The following is a 20,510-nucleotide window of genomic DNA, read 5'->3' as shown; positions in this document are numbered from 1 at the left end:
AAATGAATAAAATGCAAAAAACAAAATAATTAAACATTTTAAACAAGCAAAGGTTTGATAAGCTAAATTTATAACAGTTACTTGATGACAACCAATAAAAGAATCCCAAAACTCAGGGAATTAGAGAATTCTAAATAGCCGGGCAGTGGTGGCACATGCCTTTAATCCCAGCACTTGGGAGGCAGAGGCAGGTGGATTTCTGAGTTCGAGGCCAGCCTGGTCTACAGAGTGAGTTCCAGGACAGTCAGGGCTATACAGAAAAACCCTGTCTCAAAAAAACAAAAAAAGAAAATTCCAAATAAGCCAACATTTTGGCTGCAATTGTATAAAAGTGTTTATTTCTCATTTAAAACCTGTGATGTGTCTAAGAGAATGCCCTGGTTTTTAGAAAACCCAGGTGGCGGTGGAGTTAAAGGAACACTGTATCTGAAGCTTACTGTGTGCTGTTGTGAGATGGGGTCTCAGATGCCTCTGGCTGGATGTGAAACTATGTATCTGAGGATGACCTCTGACTCCTGAACCTCCTGCTTCCACATCCCTGTTGCTGTGATTACAGGTGTAGTAGACCACCGTGCCTAGCTTTTTGGAACTTACTCTGAACAAACTGATATCCTAACTATAGTAGAACACTGACATATAGGGCTGGGCTTATAAGAATTTTCTATACTATTTATACTAGGTTTTGTTTTAACATTTTGAAGTTTCTTTGAAAGAAAAAGGGGGTTGGAGAGCTGGCTCAATGGTTAGAAGCACCTACTGCTGTTCCAGAGTTCTGACTCCAGCACCCTGACGGGCAGAGCACAAGTCTTTAACTCCTGCTTCAAGGGACCTAACGCCATCTGCTGGCTTCTGTGGGCACTCAGTGAACCACCCTCACTCCCCACTCTCATGCCATCACACCTAAGTAAAAATAACAACCTTTTTTTAAAACGCATACTCATACATTGATTCAAGTAAATCTGTATACACATAAAGTCTTTTTAACATGGAAGAATAACTGGAAGTGATGAATACATGGTAACATTGTATTATCTTAGACTCTGATGAAACCTTTTTAGGACTGAGAAGAAGTCAGAAGGAAGCCCTATTCTTCCCCAGGAGAGTACATTCCACTCAAGACACTAAGATTCAGGTAAATTAGGGAGGTAAACCCCAGTGCTTCATTTTCTCCAATATGGTTTCTATGTGGTGCAGAGTCAGAAGGTATTGAGGGTATGGAGATTAGGGGAAGACATTCATTTTAAAAGCAAGGTAGAAAGCCAAGCTTCCCACAACAATAGTCACAGATAGGCTTCAGGGAATCAACTCAATTGAACATTGGAAATCAAGTGTTTACAAAACACATCATGTCATTCTTTGTTCAACTCTAGATTTTCAACTGTAAGTGGTGTCTCCCCCAAACAGGCGTTTTACTCAGGACTCTCGGGACAGCAGTTGACAGAGAGGCAGCTATGATCCTTCCAAAGGCTCTGGGAAACTTCGTCACCTGGCTCTAGAGCTCTCTGGGCTGAATGCATTATAGGATAAGGCTTTTGTCCGAAATTACAAATCCAAGAAGATGTGGCCAAGCATTTACAAAGCATCTCTACCTACCGTTCTATGACATAAAAGTTGTCTCCATCATCTCCTTGGTCAATGACATGTTCGTCAGTTTTGACTATCTTTTCAAACATGGCATCCAGAACTTGAGAAAGCTGCTCCTAAGGTACACACAAAGAGAACAGGTGGCTTTACATTTGCTGAGAAAACATGACGGTCAGCTTGAATGGCGCTGTACATCCTTAATTTATCCCAAAGTATGTGATTATATATAATAAGGTTCTATACCAGATCACAACCAAGATTAAAGCCGAAACCTGAGAGCTAAGGGAAATGAATGTTTTATACTATTTGGCTTTAGGCTCATTAGAAGGCAGGGCTTTTCAAGACAGGGCTTCTGTGTAGCCTTGGTTGTCCTGGAACTTGCTCTGTAGACCAGGCTGGCTCTAAACTCAAAGATCCACCAGCCTCTGCCTCCCGAGTGCTGTAATTAAAGGCATGCACCACCACACTGAGTTGGGTTGGAATTTTTGATGGTCCTGTCAGTCTCTTGAGTCTGGCCTGCCAATTCTTTTAAGGTAGTACTGTCTTGAAAAGCTTTCTAATTTGCTTAACAGAGAATCAATATCCAAAATATATATAGAACAAAATCAATATCCAAAATATATACAGAACTCCAAACAAACACACACACACCAGGGCTGAGGGTGAAGTTCAGGCATAATCTGCATGCACAACCCCCTAAGTTTAATTCCCCACCATGTCAAAAAAAATTTTTTTTAAAAAACTTCCTAGAAGTCCAAAATGTTAAAAAAAAAAAAATGAAGAAGAAAGGGTAGTCAGGTTAAAAAAAAAAATGGGCTAATGATCTGAAGAGACAAGAGACATTTTATTAAAAGAAAGACAAGGCCAGCAAACACTTTTAATCCCAGCACTCAGGGGGCAGAGGCAGGTAGATATCTGAGGCTGGGAATGTGGCCCAGCTGGCAGAGTGTTTTGCCTCACATAAAGAAGCCTTGGGTTTGACTCCAAGTGCTGTAATAAATAAACAAACACTTTAATTCCAGCACTGAGAAATACAAGCAGAAGGATCAGAAGTTCAAGGTTATCCTAGGCAGAATTCAAGGCCACACTAAGACAAATGTATAGGATCACTTCAAAAAAAGAAAGAAAAGAAATGGGGGAGAGGTTCAATATCAACATCCTTAGTCATCAGGGAAATGCAAATCAAAACTATATTGAGAGTTCATGCCACCCTAAATCAAATGGATACTATAAGAAAAGTTAGCAAATGCTGGTGAGGAAGTGAAAAAAATAGGAACTTGTATCCTGGAGGCAGGTGTAAATTAGCAGAGCCACTATGGAAAAAATATGTAAGCTCCTCAAAAGGCTAAGAATAGAGCTGCGTATGCGCCAACTCCACCACTGTTGGGTACTCATCAGAAGGAAATGAAGTCAGCAGACAAAATACATATTCATACTTTTATGTTACTACTCATGAGAGCCAAAATATGAAATCAGCCTATATGGCCATCAACATGTGAGCGGATGGAGAAAATATGGTATCTACACAGTAAGGTGAATAAAGTCATGGTATGTTTGTAGGAAATGGATGGAACTGGGCAGCATCATGTTAAACGAAGTAAAACAAACACAGAAGGACAAGCGGGCATGTTTTCTCTTGTGTGTAAAAAATGAACAACAGAAAGATAACCTGGAAATGGAGAAGGACTATGGACTATGAGGAAAGGGGAACAGGAGAATGGCTGGAAGAGACATTTACATACATGGGAATGTTGTAATGAAACCCATTAATTTTAATAATTAACATGTGATAATAACCATTATTTAAAAAATAAAGAGCTTTCCAACAATTTAAATGAAAACTGGCTATCTAAATCCTAGTTCCAATTTCCCTAGTTGCACCTACACAACTGTTCTACCTGGATGACTCCGGAATACTGTATATAAACCTGTGTGCCATCACTTTCCTAAATGAATAGACATGAGCATGAATAGGCTTAGCAAATCTAGAGCAGATTGTTGGGGATTGGTTCCAATGCTTTGAATTAATCTGGCCCCCAAAATCAGAAAACTGTTGTGTCCTTGTCCCCAATTGGTTTTTGATGGATCGATAAAGAGCCAATGGCCAATGGCTGTGCAGGCTGACTAAGGCAGGACCTTTAGATTTGCAAGGGCTAGGAACTGGGAGAAAGGAAGACGGGGAATTGGCATGACTTGGGGGAGAAGGATGGGCCATAAGAGCTACAGGAGAGAAAGCCAACCAGCCATTTCCCCAATTGGGCCTGGGTCAGCAGGGGAAGGTTTAGGAGTCTCAGGAGTACCAGAGGAGAGCATTGGCTAGCAGGGGAGAGTTTAGGAGTGCCCAGCCATTGAGCTAATCACATGTCAAAAACTAACTGGTGTGTGTGTGTTTCATTTGTGAATCCAGATTGCTCCTGGGCTGGTGCGTGCTTGCAACCTGCTGGGAGCCAAAGCAGTGCAGACAACTACCAATCCAACAGGCGGCCTCAGAGGCGATCCTGTAGAGAGGGACTACAGGGGCTTTACCTGAGTAGGCCAGCACAGCTAACTTCTAAAAAAAGTTTAATTTTTATCTCATCAGTTTTTATGACTAAGTAGGCAAATGTAAGGAGAGCATTTTGCTACACAGTGTTGCTTAGTAAGTGGTATCTCATGGACAGGAAATATATGCATATTTCACTTATGCATACCATATACAATTATGTACTTACCACAATACATGTCATAACCAGAAAGTAATTATATGAATAAATATAATAAAAAGGAGACACTACTACTAAATTCTGATCAAACACTGGTCTCAGCCCTAAGTTAGAGTCCTTCCATTAGAAAAGTAGATTAACAGCTGGGCGGTGGTGGCGCACGCCTTTAATCCCAGCACTTGGGAGGCAGAGGCAGGCGGATTTCTGAGTTCGAGGCCAGCCTGGTCTACAGAGTGAGTTCCAGGACAGCCAGGGCTACACAGAGAAACCCTGTCTCGAAAAACCAAAAAAAAAAAAAAAAAAAAAAAAAAAGAAAAGTAGATTAACGAGTGGCAGGGGGCACAGAAAACAGCAGCTTTACAGTGAGAAGGTTAAAAACAGGAACAACAGAAGTTCAAGGTTGTGGCTGGAGAGATAGCTCAATGGTTGTTAAGAGTACTAGCTACTCTTCTGAAGGAACTGAGTTCAACTCCCAGAACCTACAAGGCAACTCACAACTGTCTGGTGCTGTCTATTGGTATGCAGATGTACATGCAGACAATGTACTCTCATATATATATATATATATATATATATATTACATATATTATATATAACATATATATTACATAAATAAATCTGAAAAAAATTCAAGGTCATCCTTGGCTATTTAGTGAGTTCAAGGCCAGCCTGTGCTACATGACACCATTATCTCAAAAAAGGGGACGGGGTGGGAGAAATGGCTCATTCAATCTGAGTTTGATTTCCAAAAACCCATGTTTTTAAAAAGCACACAGCATTTAAAGAATGGCACCTGAGGCTGCCCGCTAGCTTCTACGTGGACACGCACTGCTCCGACAACATGCACCTCCACATACATACAGCTCAGTCACAGAATGCACGTCTCAAGTATGTGAGGTCCTAAGTTCAATTCTCAGGGCCAGAGTGTAAAAAACAAAGGAATACTAGCTCTAACTTAAGAGAGAAATGATGTTATTTCTGTGAAATTCCGTGTAATTTCTGTCAGAGGAATTCTGTTTCCTACAATAAAATGCCAAAAGGCATCTTTAATTCTAAAGCCCCATAGGTGCTGACTACCGTACAAGCTACCGTACTAAAAGAGTGCTTACTACTGTGCGCCATCCACGCTCCTATAAAACATGGACTGACAATCCCTGAAATTTTCTAGTTAAATGCTGCCAAGAAAAAGGAAAAAAAAGAAAGAGGAAAAAAAATACTGGCAATACATTCAAATTTTCTCGTATAATCCAGACTAAGCAACATCTCTGGGCAGATCTGAGGAGGGCTCTTATTCTGAGTACTTTCTCTTGTAATTCTCTAGAAACTGTCCTGAGGTGTGAGGGGAAGAGAGTCGTTCTACACTAGAGGAAACAGAGATGAAATGATCACATCAAGTACAGCATGTGCCTCAACTGAGAACAAAGAGCCACACATCAAGAACACATGTGGGGCTGGAGAGATGGCTCAGCGGTTAAGACTGCTCTTCCTGAGGTCCTGAGTTCAATTCCCAGCAACCACATGGTGGCTCACAACCATCTGTAATGGGATCTGATGCCCTCTTCTAGTGTGTCTGAAGACAGTGACAGTGTACTCACATACATTAAAAATAAATAAATAAATAAATAAATAAATAAATCATAAAAAAAGAATATGAATAGGTTCAACTTAAAAAACAAAACATATAGTGCACACCTTTAATCCCAGCACTTGGAAGGCAGAGGCAGATCCCTGGAAGTTGGAAACTGGCCTTGTCTACAAAGTGAGTTCCAGGGCAGCCAGGGCTATATATACTTTCATCCTTGGAAAATATTTTCCAAAGCATCTTGTGATGAAAAGTCATAAAGTCTTACACATGGACAAATAGCCCAGAACAAAAGACGTCCTTCTTTCTCCTTGTCACAAACTTCTATATGATGAGAACAGTAAACAATGAACATGTTAACTAGTTCATGGGGCTGAGGAACCAGTCAGCAGGTGAGAGTTAGGTGTGCAAAGAAGAGAACTTGAGTACAAATCCCTAATAACTACATAAAATAGCTGGACACAGCTTGTAATTCCAGCAAAAATAAAAGTAAAAGATAAATTCAGAAGAATTTCTAGAGCTTTAGTTTCAGGCTCACAAGAGACCCTGCATTAAAGTTCTAAGGCTAAGAATGACAGAACAGGACACTCAACCTCCTCTTCTGACCTCTGCACATGGGCATGCATATCTAGACACACACATACATATGCTACATGCATATATCACACACACACACACACACACACACACACACACACACACTGTGGTTAAAGGCATTTAAAGGTGTTCCTGGTACTATTCTTTTGACTTTACTATAAATTTGAAATTTAAAAACCGTGTGTGTCCATTTGTATTTGGGAATGCATTGTATGTGTGTGTACACGCATGTGGAGGCCAAAGGTAGATTTTGAGTGTCTTCCCTTGATTGTTCCCTACTTTATCTTTTGAGTCAGGGTCTATCATTGAACCCAGTGCTAGACTGGGCTAGACTGGGAAGCCAGTGAGCTTTGAGGATCCACTCCCACTGTGCTACGGTTATAAAGGTACAAGGCCATGTTGGGGTTTTTATCTCGGTGCTGGGGATCCAAACTCAGATCCTCATAGTTGTATAGCTACTAAGTTACAGACAGTTATAACTCACTATAGTTGCTGGGAATTGAACTTAGGTCCTCTGGAAGAGCAGTCAGTGCTCTTAACCTCTGAGCCACCTCTCCAGCCCCACAACTCAGCAATTTTGCCCTTAGCTACATTACTGAATACAGAACGCAAAATAAAGACTATAGAGACCTGATGCAAATGGGCATTATCTCCTTAGTATGGTGGTACATTTCTCTAACCCCAGTATTCAGGAGGTTGAAGCAAGAAGACTACCAGTTCAAGGTTAGCCTGAGCTACATAGTAAGTAATAAAGTCTAGCTTGGGACTACATAGTGAGACACAGACAAAAAGAAAAGAGAAAGGAGGAGCAGAGAAATAGAGGAAGCAGAAGGCAAGAATGGAGGAAGCTGAGGACAAAGGAAATTACAAAATGAACATGGGTGAACAGCAAAACTAGGAGTGGAAAGAACCTTATATTAAGAATACATGTTGTTGCCGGGCGGTGGTGGCACATGCCTTTAATCCCAGCACTTGGGAGGCAGAGGCAGGTGGATCTCTGAGTTGGAGGCTAGCCTGGTCTACAAAGTGAGTTCCAGGACAGCTAGGGTTATATATAGAGAGATCTTGTCTCAAAAAATAAAACAAAAATAATATTAATAATAATACATGCTGCAATTCTATTTATATGAAATTCTAAAATAAATGAAACCAATCAATTATGAAATAAATCAAAACAGTAATTGCCTCCAAAATGGGAAGGGACAGCATTAATCATGAAAAGGCATTTTAAGGTTAAGGACAATTAGATTAGATTATCTGGTTAGATAGATAATTACATAGTATCTGATTAAAGATCACCTGTGAATGCATCTGTCAAACCTGATACACCAAAGACTATATAATATACTAAAGATTACTAATTTACCACCAGGTCTGACAGTGCAGACCTATGACCTCAGCTACTAGGGAGGCTAAGGTATGAAGAGCCTCTCTGGGCTACAGTGTGAGCTACAGGCCAGCCTAGGCAACTCAGGGAGACACTGTCTCAAAATAAAAAGTAAAAAACCTTGAGATTAGGCCTATCCTGCTCTACAAACTGAACCAAAGCCAGCCAGGAGACCTAGAACACTTCCTAGCATGTGTGAGGTTCTTGGCTCAATTCCTACACAGACTAGAAACGTATATAAGTAGAACTCTAGTTCATAATACGCACATCAGAGTATTCAGGTCAAAGTGTGCTGATATCAGACTGCAGAGCTAAAGCTGTGGCAGGAATGATTACCGTTCAGCTCTTTAGGAATAAGGATGGTGACCCCTTTGACAAGGGATGGATAGATGTATCTGGCAGATCAAGCACAGCTAGATATAATTTTGTTATAAGACTGAATAGAGAATATGAATATAAAAGCAGGAGAAAATAGGGCTGAGGAGACAGCACAGCTCACGGGGACGCTACTTGTCATGCAAGTGTAGAGAGCTGGGTTGGGCTTACAGCACCCAGGCAGAAGTGTGAGGCGGACGGGGCAGCTCATTTGTAATCCCAGTGCCGATGAGGCAGGATTTAGGGGACCGCTGGGGCAAGCTAGATGGCTAGACCAGGTGAACTGGGCAACTCCAGGCTCAATGGAAGACTGGGCCTCAATATATAAAGTGGAAAGTGATGGGACAATACCCAGCATCAGCCTCTGGTCCACACCCAAACACATGAGAACATGCCTGCTATGCACACATAACATGCTCAAAAAACAACAACAAAAATTCAACGGAAGGAAAACTAGTAACAATATAACATGTCAGATTCCTTCTTTTCTTCTCCTTTCCTTCCCTATTCCCTTTCTTTCTTTGATTTTTCCAACAGGCTCTTGATGTACAGCCCAGATCAGCCTCAAACTTGAGATCCTCCTGTCTCTGCCTCCTCCTGCTGATTTATATTTCAGTAAGAAAAATAATAAAAGTGTATTCAATACTGGGAAATAAAACTTGCCTACAACTCTTGATAGTTAAAATTGACAGATGGCTTTATTAACAATAAGTAAAAAAGAAAGCCCCTCTCCATTTATTTATATAGATGGGATCTCTCAGGGAAAACAGCTATCACAAACTAGACTGTACTCCAGATAAACAGGACAGTTCTTCAACTCATTGTCCTTGTTTTATTCAGTCTCAGACTAACAAGCACCACATAAAGTTTTGGGCATTCCTATAAGCCATATGGCTACTATCAGACAGGTTGACAAATAGCAGAGATGGTTGCCTCCCAGAGTCAGTAGCATAAAGCAGTCAGATCCCTGGAGAGCTGAAGTGATTATCAGTCTTCCCTAAGAGCTCAGTAGTGAGGGATTTCTAACCCCAATCTTCCTGCCTCTGTACAGTCTGGGATTCCTAGAAATAGGTCTAGCCTCAGCCATGCCTGTGGCTTTAGTAAATGGCCTTCAAAGCAGAGAATTGTTACAGACAGGATGTTAAAAATTGGGGCTGTGCAGATGGCTTGTGGGTAAAGTGCTTGTCACAAAAGAATCTGAGTTTGAATCCCCAGAACCTGCATAAAAGCCAGGCACAGATGTGCATCAATAACCCAGCAATGGGTGGGCAGAAACAGGCAGATTCCCCAGAGCTCACTGGGAGCCAGGCTGGCTAATATAACCAGTGAAAACCATGAGAAACCGTGTCTCAAAAAAAAAAAAAAAAAAAAAAAAGCAGAGGGCTGGTGATGTGACTCAGAAAGTAAGAACATTTTCCGAATCCTGATGTCTTGAATTTGATCCCTAGGATCCCACACAGAAGAAAAGAACTGATTTATATAAGTTGTCCTTTGACCTCCACATGTGTACCATAGCATACACGCATACACACACACACACACACACACACGCACACACACTGCAAGAGATACCTGGACACACATTCTATGTGAAACCCTGTAGATTCACAAGACAGAAGCCATTACAAGAGGAGTCCTCCATGTGAAGCATAGGAAACAACCACGCACTTGGAGTGGATTAGCTGCCATGGTGAAGAGAACTACACAGCAGCATCTCTAGGGAAATCAATTCTTCTGCCAAACAAATGTAGACCCTCCAAACAAAGCTGGGACCACGTCACCTTGGCATTTCATAGACGCATAACTTAGCTACATCTAGATCACTAGTATAACTAAAGGCATTTAAAAACCATGCCTTCAGTAGATGTTGTAGTGTCTTTAATCCCAGCACTCAGAAAGCAGGACAAGGTAGATCTCTCTGAGTTGGTGGCCAGCCTTGTCTACATGGGGAGTTTCACTGCTAGCTAAAGCTACATAGTAAGACCCTGTCTTAAAACAAAACAACAATAAAATCATAAGCTTCTATAATTATAGTGATCAACAGAATAAAAGCATTTTTTTTTGGTAAGTAAACAAGTCTGAGAATGTGTGCCTAATACAACTGCAGCTAATGTGCTTAAAATTGATTACATGCCAAGTAGGAAAAAAGCTAAAAATATCATTATAATACAAGTATTAAAAAAAAATCAAGCCGGGCAGTAGTGGTGCACGCCTTTAATCCCAGCACTTGGGAGGCAGAGGATTTCTGAGTTCGAGGCCAGCCTGGTCCACAGAGTGAGTTCCAGGGCAGCCAGGGCTACACAGAGAAACCCTGTCTCAAAAAAACAACAACAACACAAAAAAAAAATCAGTGTTACCTGATCAAGGTTTTTGAAGAGAAGAATATCTTTGCAAGCTTCCTGAAGCCTGCACCTCTGCTCGTCAGTTTTGGGATGAACCACCTGTCAGATGAAACAAAGCCAAGAAAATTATTTTATTGCATTTAGAAATCACAAATCACACATCTAAAAATTAATGTTTTTTCCTAAAAAATGAGAAAAAAAAACAAAGAATATGTATGTATGTATTATATGTATGCATGCATATATGTATGTATTACAACTCTACAAAAAGCATGTTTCTATGGTAATACAGAGCAAGATGCACGACTCTGGAGCCATCTGTGTCTGTGTGGCTGTAACTATCATCATTTGCAATAGGAAATTGTATTCCTTTATTAAGACTTGTTTTAGTTTTTTTTTTTCACTATTACAACAATGTAATGATCTCCATTTGTGTATCCTTAGGAAGAACTTTCCCTGGTAACTGCTGAGTCTGACTGTGTCAGCTGACTAAGACTAAGGCTTCTGCAAAGCCAGTCAGGTGCTCCTCACCAAACCCTCAACCAGAGCTGGTTTCAATCTATTGTATAAAAAATGGCATCCCATAGATACTTTTAAATTTCACTTTAATTAGTCACAAAACATTAAGTTTTCTTTGATATTTTTCATGCAAATGTTGATTTTGTTCTCTCGATTCCTTCCTCTGTTCTCCAATCCCCTTTTCTTTCTCTCCCCCACTTGACCTTTGAACCCTCAGTACCCTCCTTTTCATTTCCCTCTTCAGGATGCAGAAGTCCTCCTGCCCTCCTCCTCAGCTCTCCTCTCCAGCTCTTGCTCTCTTGCGGCTGCCTGTTTAGTCTTACAGTCTATACCCACTCTCACACAGGCATGCAAACACGAGAAGCTAGGGTCTGTGTGAGAAAGCGTGTGACTCACACGGAGATACTTCTACTGCCAGTAGTTTATATGAGGCATGTAGAAGAGAATTCATGGAAAATACAATTCTACTTAAAACTTCAGCTTTAGTTCTTACCCTTGGATCATTATCTTCCTCTTCTTCATCAGGGTTAAATGTTTCTGCACAGACTAAAAATTGGAGAGAGAAAAAAATGGAAGCTGTAAAATGTGTAATTTTAGAAAAAAAAGAGAAAGTATGGTATCATGTGTATGCACATGTTCATGTGTACCAGAGGGTGCCTTTTTCATTACTCTACATCCCATCCATCCATCTGTCTATCCATCCATCATCTATCTATCTATCTATCTATCTATCTATCTATCTATCTATCTATCAAGTGTCTCTCAAGTATCTATGTATGTATTTCAGACAGAGTCTCAGTATGCAGCTCAGGCTGGCCTCAAAGATCCATCTACCTCTGCCTCCTGGGTGCTGGGACTAAAGGCATGCTCCAATACCCCAGCCTCCACCTTATATTTTTTTTAGATAGTCTTTAACTGAGCCTGGAGCTCACAGCTTCAGTTAGGTGACTGGCCAGTGAGTTGCGTGAATCCACACGTCTTCCACCTTCCCAGCTCTAACATCATAGATGTGTGTTTCCACATTTAAAATGTTTATGTGGGTGCCAGCAATCCAACTCAGTTCCTCAAACTTTCATTACAAGCATGTTCCAGGCTAGCCATCTCCCAACTCCCTTCCTCTTTTTATAAGGACAAAAGTCCTACTTTTTTTTTTTTTTTTACCTTCATAACCCCTTTAAAGGCTGTATTTTCAATTATAATCCCATTGGTATGGCTTCAATGTATATATTTGGTGAGGAGGCATAATCCAGTTTTTCACTGGATTTCTAAATTATATTAAGCAACTGTTAGTGACATTTCAGTTTAAAATAACTATGGTAGGAAAGAATACAGTATACTATTTTAGTACATTGTAAGCATGTAAGCCTTACATGGCAGTGCTATTTAGCAAAGAGATTACACTTAGAAATAAATAACTGGGGCAGGAGGGATGGCTCAGTGGTTAAGAGGTTAAGAGGCTGCTTTTCCAGAGGTCCTGCATTCAATTCCCAGCAACCAGTGGGTGGCTCACAACCATCAGCAATGGGATCTGATGGCCTCTTATGGCATGAAGATGTACTTGCAGACAGAGCACTCATATACACAAATAAACAAATAATCTTTAAAATTAAATAAATAACTAATACAGTATCAGATTCCCAATGAACTAGCTTGTCAGTCATCAGTAGTCAGAAACTCACTGCACAGACGCATAGATGTTAACACACAGATCTCTGCTTAATGTGTTTTAAAGCCTCAACATATATATGAAGTCTGTTTTCTTTTCCTTTTATTTTTGATGAATGAAATTTTGAAATTGATAGACATATTTCAAAGACAGTTAACACTAATTTGAGACTGTATCAAGAAAGTATCAGTTAGAACAGGTATGGTAGTATATGCTTGCATTCCAGAACCCAGAAGGTTGAGGACAGGAAGACAGCCATGAGTTCAAGACCAGCCTAGGCTACACATCAAGCTCCAATCCCCAAAAAATAAAACAAAAGAAAACAGTGCTTTCAAAATTTATGAATCCAAACTGGGCAGTAGTGGCGCACGCCTTTAATCCCAGCATTTGGGAGGCAGAGGCAGGCGGATTTCTGAGTTCGAGGCCAGCCTGGTCTACAGAGTGAGTTCCAGGACAGTCAGGGCTACACACAGAAACCCTGCCTCAAAATCAATCAATCGATCAATCAATAAAACAAAAAATCATGAATCCATCAGTGGGCTACCTAATCAGTCCTGTCTAAAATAAATAAAACCAAAGATAAAAACCACCACCACCACCACCAACAAAACTTATTTAAAAACATAATTTGGGGAGCTGGGGGGGCTGGAGAGATAGCTCAGTACTTAAAAGTGCTGGCTGTGCTTCTAGAGGAACCAGGTTCAGTTCCAAGCACCAGCATGGCACCTCACTCACAACCATCTCTAACTACAGTCCCAAAGGATCTGACACCCTCTTCTGGCCATCTTGGCACCAGGCATGCATGTGATTCGCAGACAAGGATGTGAACAAAATACCCATTAACACATGAAATAATAATAAATATTTTAACATAATAATAATAATATTTTGGGACTTTTATTTCCAGACTCCACCCCTCCACTTTGTAGGGGTCTTTGTCTCTGCGTGCCTTGTTGTGTATTTCTTAACCTTTAATAAAAGTATTTTTCATCTGTTGGAAAAAATAATACTAACTTGGACTATAATACATAAAATAACAAAAAATGTTATCAAGCTAGTCCCATAAAGAAAACAAAAACCTAGAGGCTGGGGATTTAGCTCAGCTGGTAGAGTGTGACGTTCCATTCCCAGCACTGAATGCACAGTGGGGCATGCCTGTAATCTAAGCATGTGCATGTGTGTGGGAGGAGAGAGGGTCAGAAGGTCATCATTAAACACGGATGGCAGCCTGGAGTAGTAAGACCCTGACTCAGAAAGGGGGACTATAAATACAAATAGATTTTCTGAATTCTGAAAGCATTAATTTTTGTTAACAAGTAGAGGACTGTCAAGTGAGCTAAAGGTCTATTTGCACTAAATTGCTTATTCTGAGTTAGTAGTGAAAAAACAAAAAGACATATTTGGGATACCTTTCCCCTGCTACCTATACGCTGCTTCTAAAAAGAGTAAAAGCCAAGACAATGTCAGTCTCTCACCAGAGAACAACCACTTTTCATGCTATAACTAAAGACATAAATCAAGTGACTTTAAAACTCATGAGAAGAGGCTGGAGAGATGGCTCAGTGGTTAAGAGCACTGGCTGACCTTCCAGAGGTCCTGGGTTCAATTCCCAGCAACCACATGGTGGCTCACAACCATCCGTAATGGGATCTGATGCCCTCTCCTGGTGTGTCTGAAGACAGCTACAGAACTCATATACATAATAAACAAATAAATAAATAAATAAATAAATCTTAAAAAAAAACTCATGAGAAAATTTAATGGCAGTATAATCTACGATGCTAAAAGTAGTAACATGAAAAATCACTTTTGGAAATAATTCTCTATTTGTAAACATAGAAAAGTCTTATGAAACAGATGCAAAGAGAAAAATTGTAATAATATATGTATACATTTACTCAGAATGAAGGAATCACAGTTTTACTTTTAGCATTAAAAAATAACAGTAATTATATATATGTTTTATATATATAGTAAGTATATAATATCTTTTCAGGTTAGAGATGAATTATGGTCACTTAAGATATTCATATCTTAAAACAGGATTTTAGCAGTATGTCATAAAAGAGAGCACATACCTGATACTCGTCTAGTAAATTTGCTAGGAATTGGAACTGTAAAAAGAAAGAAAAAAAATTAGTCATCATCACATCACATGCCTCTATTCTTACCCCCACTTTTTGCAAAGACCTCTGATATCTGAACTAAGCACCCCAAATATCAATAGTGGGTCAGTCCACATGCTTCTATATTTGACCACAAATTATTGTTACTCAACACAATCACATAAAGAACAGCGTCTATACCGTCAGTGTGCTAGAGGACCTACACTGAGCACTGAGCGCCTCCCACCACCGCCCTCTTCAGGCTTCCACGGGCACCTGAGTGTAGTGTGTGTAGCTAAAAATAAAACTTATACTTACATATATTCACACACAGACATACATGTAATTTAAATTTTATTTTGAGATTTTGTTTTATGTGTCTATGTGTTTTGTCTGAATGTGTATCTATCCATCGTGTGGATACCTGGTGCCCACAGAGTCTAGAAGAGGGCCCTGGAACTGGAGTTTCAGACAGTTGTGAGCCACCAACTGGGTGGCACGAATTGAAATTAGGTCCTTTTGAAGAACAGTCAATGCTCTTAACTGCTAAACTATCTCTCCAGCCCCAATTTAAATAAAATAAAACTTACTGGGTAAAAATGCTTGTCATCAAGTCTGTCGACCTGAATTCCATTCCTATAACCCACATGGTAGAAAAAGAGAACTCTTGGGAAGTGGTCCTCTGACCTCCATATGTGTTGTGTATTGTATACTTGCCCCTGACAATAAATAAATTTGTAACTATAAAAATATATATGGCATCAGAGAGATGACTCATCAGTTAAGAGTACTGGCTGCTCTCCCAGAATCCAGGTTCAATTAATTCCCAGGATCGACATGACGACTCACAAAAATTTGTAACTCTAGTTCCATGAGATTTGACACCCTTTTCTGGCCTCTGTAGGCACCAGCTACACATGTGGTACACATACATACCACCAGGCAAAATACCCATATACATGAAAAAATGATTAAAATATATCCAGGTATGGTAGTACATGCATGTAAACTTAGTGCTTGAGAAGTTGAGGCGGGAGTATTACAAGTCTGAAGTCAACCTGGGTTATATGCCAAGACCCCATCTCTAAAAACAAAACCAAACAAAGCACAGACCCAGAACTATGGCGGGAGCACTTGTTCTATCTACATCTGTCAAGCCCTAGGTTCAATCCTTAACATGGGGGAAAAGGGAGGGAGGGTCAAGAATGGAAAAATACATTTAAAAAAAAACAAACAAATGACTTTCCCACTCTCTATAAGGAAAAACTGGGGTCTAGAAACAGAGCTTATCTGGCAAATGCTTGCACACAGGCATGCAGCGCACACTTATAATCCTAGTACTCAGGAGGGTGAGAAGTTACCCTCAGCTACACGCTGAGTTCCAGGCCAACTTGAGCTTATTGAGATACTGTCTAAAAATGACAGAGGAGAAATTTAAGAATTAGTAGGAAAAAAAAAAAAAACAAAGGGAAGAAAACTGAGGTAGATCTGAGCCTAACCAAGTTACTTGAGGGATCCTGTCATCCTGCCCCATTTCCACCATCTAGCCCTGTGGCTTTGGTTGCTAAACTCAGTTCCTGGAGGCACACGGTACCTCTTCAAGCCGACAACATCCTCTCTGTTCTCAGCAGTCTGACAGGCTCTTGACTCTACATGCCACCATTATGATTATCTGCCATCCTAAGTGCTAGAACACTTGTCCTGATGAACATGAATGCTACAGACTCATCTGCCTTCAGAAGAAACACTGTATCAATTGTGGATTTTCCCGTCCCACCTGTACTACACTAGAAGAGGAGAATGGAAAGACTGTGGCCGATGTTCTGGCTGTTTCCCCATAGACACATTTCCCAGTTGATCATGAAGCGCTCAGGTACCTTGGCCTGACCCAGAAGCTGATTGACCAGACCTTACAATCTACAATTAAAAACTTTAGTGCTAGGCAGAGTATGGTGACACATACCTTTAGTCGTAACACTAGGGAGTTTGCAAAGGCACATTGATACTATGAGTTCAAGATCAATGTGGTCTGCATAGTAAGTTCCAAGCCAGCTGGGGCTACATACTGAAGATCTGTCTCAAAACAAAACTTTTAGTGCCAGGTACGCTTGCCTGCTTGTAAGAAATAGCAAACGTGTGGTCCTACACTGTAGTTGTTTCTTTTCTGTTGCTGTGACAAAAGCAACTTTACCAAAGAATGGTTCATTGGGAACAGTTCTAGGCTATAGTCTACTGTTGTGGAGAAGTCAAGGCAGGAACTTGAAGCAGCAAGTCACATCCAGTCAAGATTGATGAGAAGGAAACTAGGCATGCTTGTATTCAGCTCACTTTCTTCTTTTGTTTATACAGTCCATGATCCAAACCCAGAAAATACTACAGCTGGGTTTTAGGCTGAGTCTCTTACGCCAGTGAAAGCATTCCAGAGTCCTCCACTGGCCAGTATGATCTAGAAAATCCCTCATTTAGATTAGGTGTTTCTGTGTTGCCACGTTGACAATCAACACTATCATATTCTAACGCCCTCAACTTTCAGATGACAAAAGAGCTGACAGGAGCTGAAGAGGGGAGACATGTGTGGAGCTGGGCTCCAGGAAGAGGCAGGCAGCCCAAGGCACCGCACTTCCTGTCCTTCTTGTCAGAAGAGGCTTGTCCACAGGAAATGTGCTAGTCCATGAGTCCTGATGTCCAAGACTGGACAGTAATAATATATTAAATCCTACTGGAAGCCACCTCTCAGGCAGGCAGTATTATCTCTGTTTCCCAGATGAGGAAACTGAGGCAAATAGGTTCAAAGCCAAAGTTCCTTACATTTTCTTACTGCTCTACAGTGCACTTCATTTGCAAAACAAAACAAACTCAAACTTTCAACAAACAGAATCAGCAGTTTTAGAATGTTCTGTGTTGACTTGATATATGAAAAGTATGTGTCAGTTGTAAATATTTATGTAAATCTTCAATTTTAATCACCTTTTATTCTTCCTCCTTCGTAAAAACAAGTGAAGAAGTACTTGAATCTCTTCTGAAAACGTCACAGATAAATCCAGAGCTGTCGATACTTAATTTTTGTCATTGTTTTTTGAAACAGGGTCTCATGTAAACAAAGCTGGCCTTGAACTCCTGGTTTTCCTGCCTCCCCTCTCAAGCACTGGTAGTATATTATAACTACCTTCTCTCCTCTCCTCTTTTCTCTTTTCCTCTTTTCTTCTCTTCCTTCTTTTCTTTCTTTTTATTTTTATTTTTCTTTTCTTTTCTTTTTTTTTTTGGTTTGGTTTGGTTTTTCGAGACAGGGTTTCTCTGTGTAGCCCTAGCTGTCCTGGAACTCACTCTGTAGACCAGGCTAGCCTCGAACTCTCTAACTTAGAAATCCGCCTGCCTCTGCCTCTGCCTCCCAAGTGCTGGGATTAAAGGCGTGCGCCACCACCGCCCGGCCTATTTTTATTTTTCAAGACAGGGTTTCTCTGTGTAGCCCTGGCTGTCCTAGAACTAGCTCTGTAGACCATGCTGGCCTTGAAGTCACCAAGACCCATCTACCCCTGGCCTCCAAGTACTAGGATTAAAGGTATGTGCCATCATTACCCAGCTATAAACAGCTCCTAATGTTTGTATATTCACTGAATGTGAACTACAAAAACACCTAACATTTTCATATTTAAATTTTTATGAAAACTAGCTATATGTGCATTTAACTCTAGTCACCTGACACTAGCTGTCTGAAGTCAGGAGATAACTCTGTACTCTGTAATCTAACTGCCTAGAAATCTACCCTACCCCAGCACCTGGCAGCTCACAACTGTCTGTAACTCCAGTTTCAGATGTTCTACCACCCTCTTCTGGCCTCCAGAGGCACTGCACCCTAGTGATGCAGGCAAAATAGTAATACACATAAAATAAAAATAAATCTTTAAAAACAAAATAAAACAAAAATCTAGGACTGGAGAGACGATTCAGTGGTTAAGAGCACTGACTGCTCTTCCAGAGGTCTTGAGTTCAATTCCCAGCAATCACATGGTAGCTCACAACCATCTGTAATGGGATCCAATGCCCTCATCTGGTATGTCTGATAGGAGCCAGGGATGGCTCTATTAAAAAAAAAAAAATCTACCGGAGCACATTCGAAGAATACCCCTCTATTTATAAAGCTGATTATAGGGTTTTTTTTTCCCTCCATCAAAAGGATCTGTCATTTTTAGCCAATGCAAACCACTCAACTCTCTTTCCTTTCTTCAATATCCCTTACTCTGAAATTGTTTAACTCTATCCCCTGAAGAGTATGTTTATCTCTACTGTAAAATACTATAACTTTCTAACATTCGCATCTTAGGCAGTATGATCTTACTGATGAAGTACAACTCATGTCTTCATGTGAACAGCTCAGCAGTGAGAAGCAGAGCACCTTAGCTGGCATGAGCGTTTCTCTCCAGCATTAGACAGACTGTCTCTAGCAGCTTGACAATAGGCTTAGAGCAGCAGGAAAGCAGAAATGACACTTCACATTGGTAGTGCTATTTTATAAAAGTACTGGATACTTTTCTTGTAACTAAGGAGACAATAAAATTGTAGCAACCTAATCTCAGTTTTGAAATAATGAAACAATAGATCATTGTCAGAAAAAAATTAAATCTCAGGTGCAAGCTTCTTAATGGTTGCTAGTTTGAATAAAGTCTGAATGCTATTTCCATGTTTCATTGGGTCATACCACATGCCTGGATTTCTCCCCTATCTGCAGGTTCATTCTCCTCTGCCGGTCCTGAGTGTGGTGCTGGGTGTTCTAGGTATCATGCCTGTCAGTCAGAGGCCCTCTCCTTCTTGCTTTATCACTCTTGTCCTGAAAGATTTCAATAATGCTCACAATTTTAAACAAAAGCTCACTCTTATACCTCTCATATCTGCCCTGTGAGATGCAGACAAGAATATCCAGTTGCCTACATTTGATCTGTAGGGTGCAAGAAAGAGAACTTGGTCTAGCATGAGCTTTTTTTTTTTTTTTTTTTTTTTGGTTTGGTTTGGTTTTTCGAGACAGGGTTTCTCTGTATAGCCCTGGCTGTCCTGGAACTCACTTTGTAGACCAGGCTGGTCTCAAACTCAGAAATCCACCTGCCTCTGCCTCCCAAGTGCTGGGATTAAAGACATGAGCCACTACTGCCCGGCTAGCATGAGCTTTTGAAACCTCAAAGTGCAAACCCAGTGAGACACTTACATCAACAAGGCCACACCTCCCAGTCCTTCTCAAATAGCACCACTCTCTGAAGACTAAGCATCCAAATACAGCAGCCTAGGGCGGCCATTCTTAGTCAAACCACCACATTCAGTGAACACCTACTGGAGTCTTTAAAACTAAGACTTTTCTCTTTAAGTCACTGAAAAGAAAGCCTTAACTGACTTTCCAGATAAGGCCATATTCCTGTCACAGGCTGTGTTAAAAAAACAAGCACCTTCCCTTCAGAGAAGCGATACCACAGCACAATGCTGAAATGATCTAAGTCAGTTATTCGGTTGGTTGTGGTCTCCCTTCCTATCATTACCCCAAAGAATAAAATCAGGTCTATCTTTGTTTGCCCACGTAGCCTCAAAGCCCAGCATACTATAGAATTTTCTGAGAGAGAGAGAGAGAGAGAGAGAGAGAGAGAGAGAGAGAGAGAGAGAGAGAGAGA

General features: G+C 40.6%; 1 protein-coding gene across 1 annotated transcript in view; it reads right to left on the bottom strand.

Moving 5' to 3' along the window:
- Positions 1 to 20,510, bottom strand: part of Prkar2a (protein kinase cAMP-dependent type II regulatory subunit alpha) — a 58,931-nt gene that overhangs the window by 23,968 nt on the left and 14,453 nt on the right. Inside the window, exons 2-5 of the mRNA XM_028756798.1 lie at positions 14,833 to 14,868; positions 11,582 to 11,634; positions 10,585 to 10,668; positions 1,594 to 1,700 (exon numbers count right to left, since the gene is read on the bottom strand). Coding sequence (XP_028612631.1) covers positions 1,594 to 1,700; positions 10,585 to 10,668; positions 11,582 to 11,634; positions 14,833 to 14,868 — 280 coding nt within the window. The remainder of the gene's footprint in view (positions 1 to 1,593; positions 1,701 to 10,584; positions 10,669 to 11,581; positions 11,635 to 14,832; positions 14,869 to 20,510) is intronic.

Source organism: Grammomys surdaster, unplaced genomic scaffold, assembly GCF_004785775.1.
Source record: "Grammomys surdaster isolate TR1022 unplaced genomic scaffold, NIH_TR_1.0 126131, whole genome shotgun sequence".
Lineage (NCBI taxonomy): Eukaryota > Metazoa > Chordata > Mammalia > Rodentia > Muridae > Grammomys > Grammomys surdaster.
Note: the sequence above shows the minus strand (reverse complement) of the source record. Positions and strands in the feature narration are given on the sequence as shown.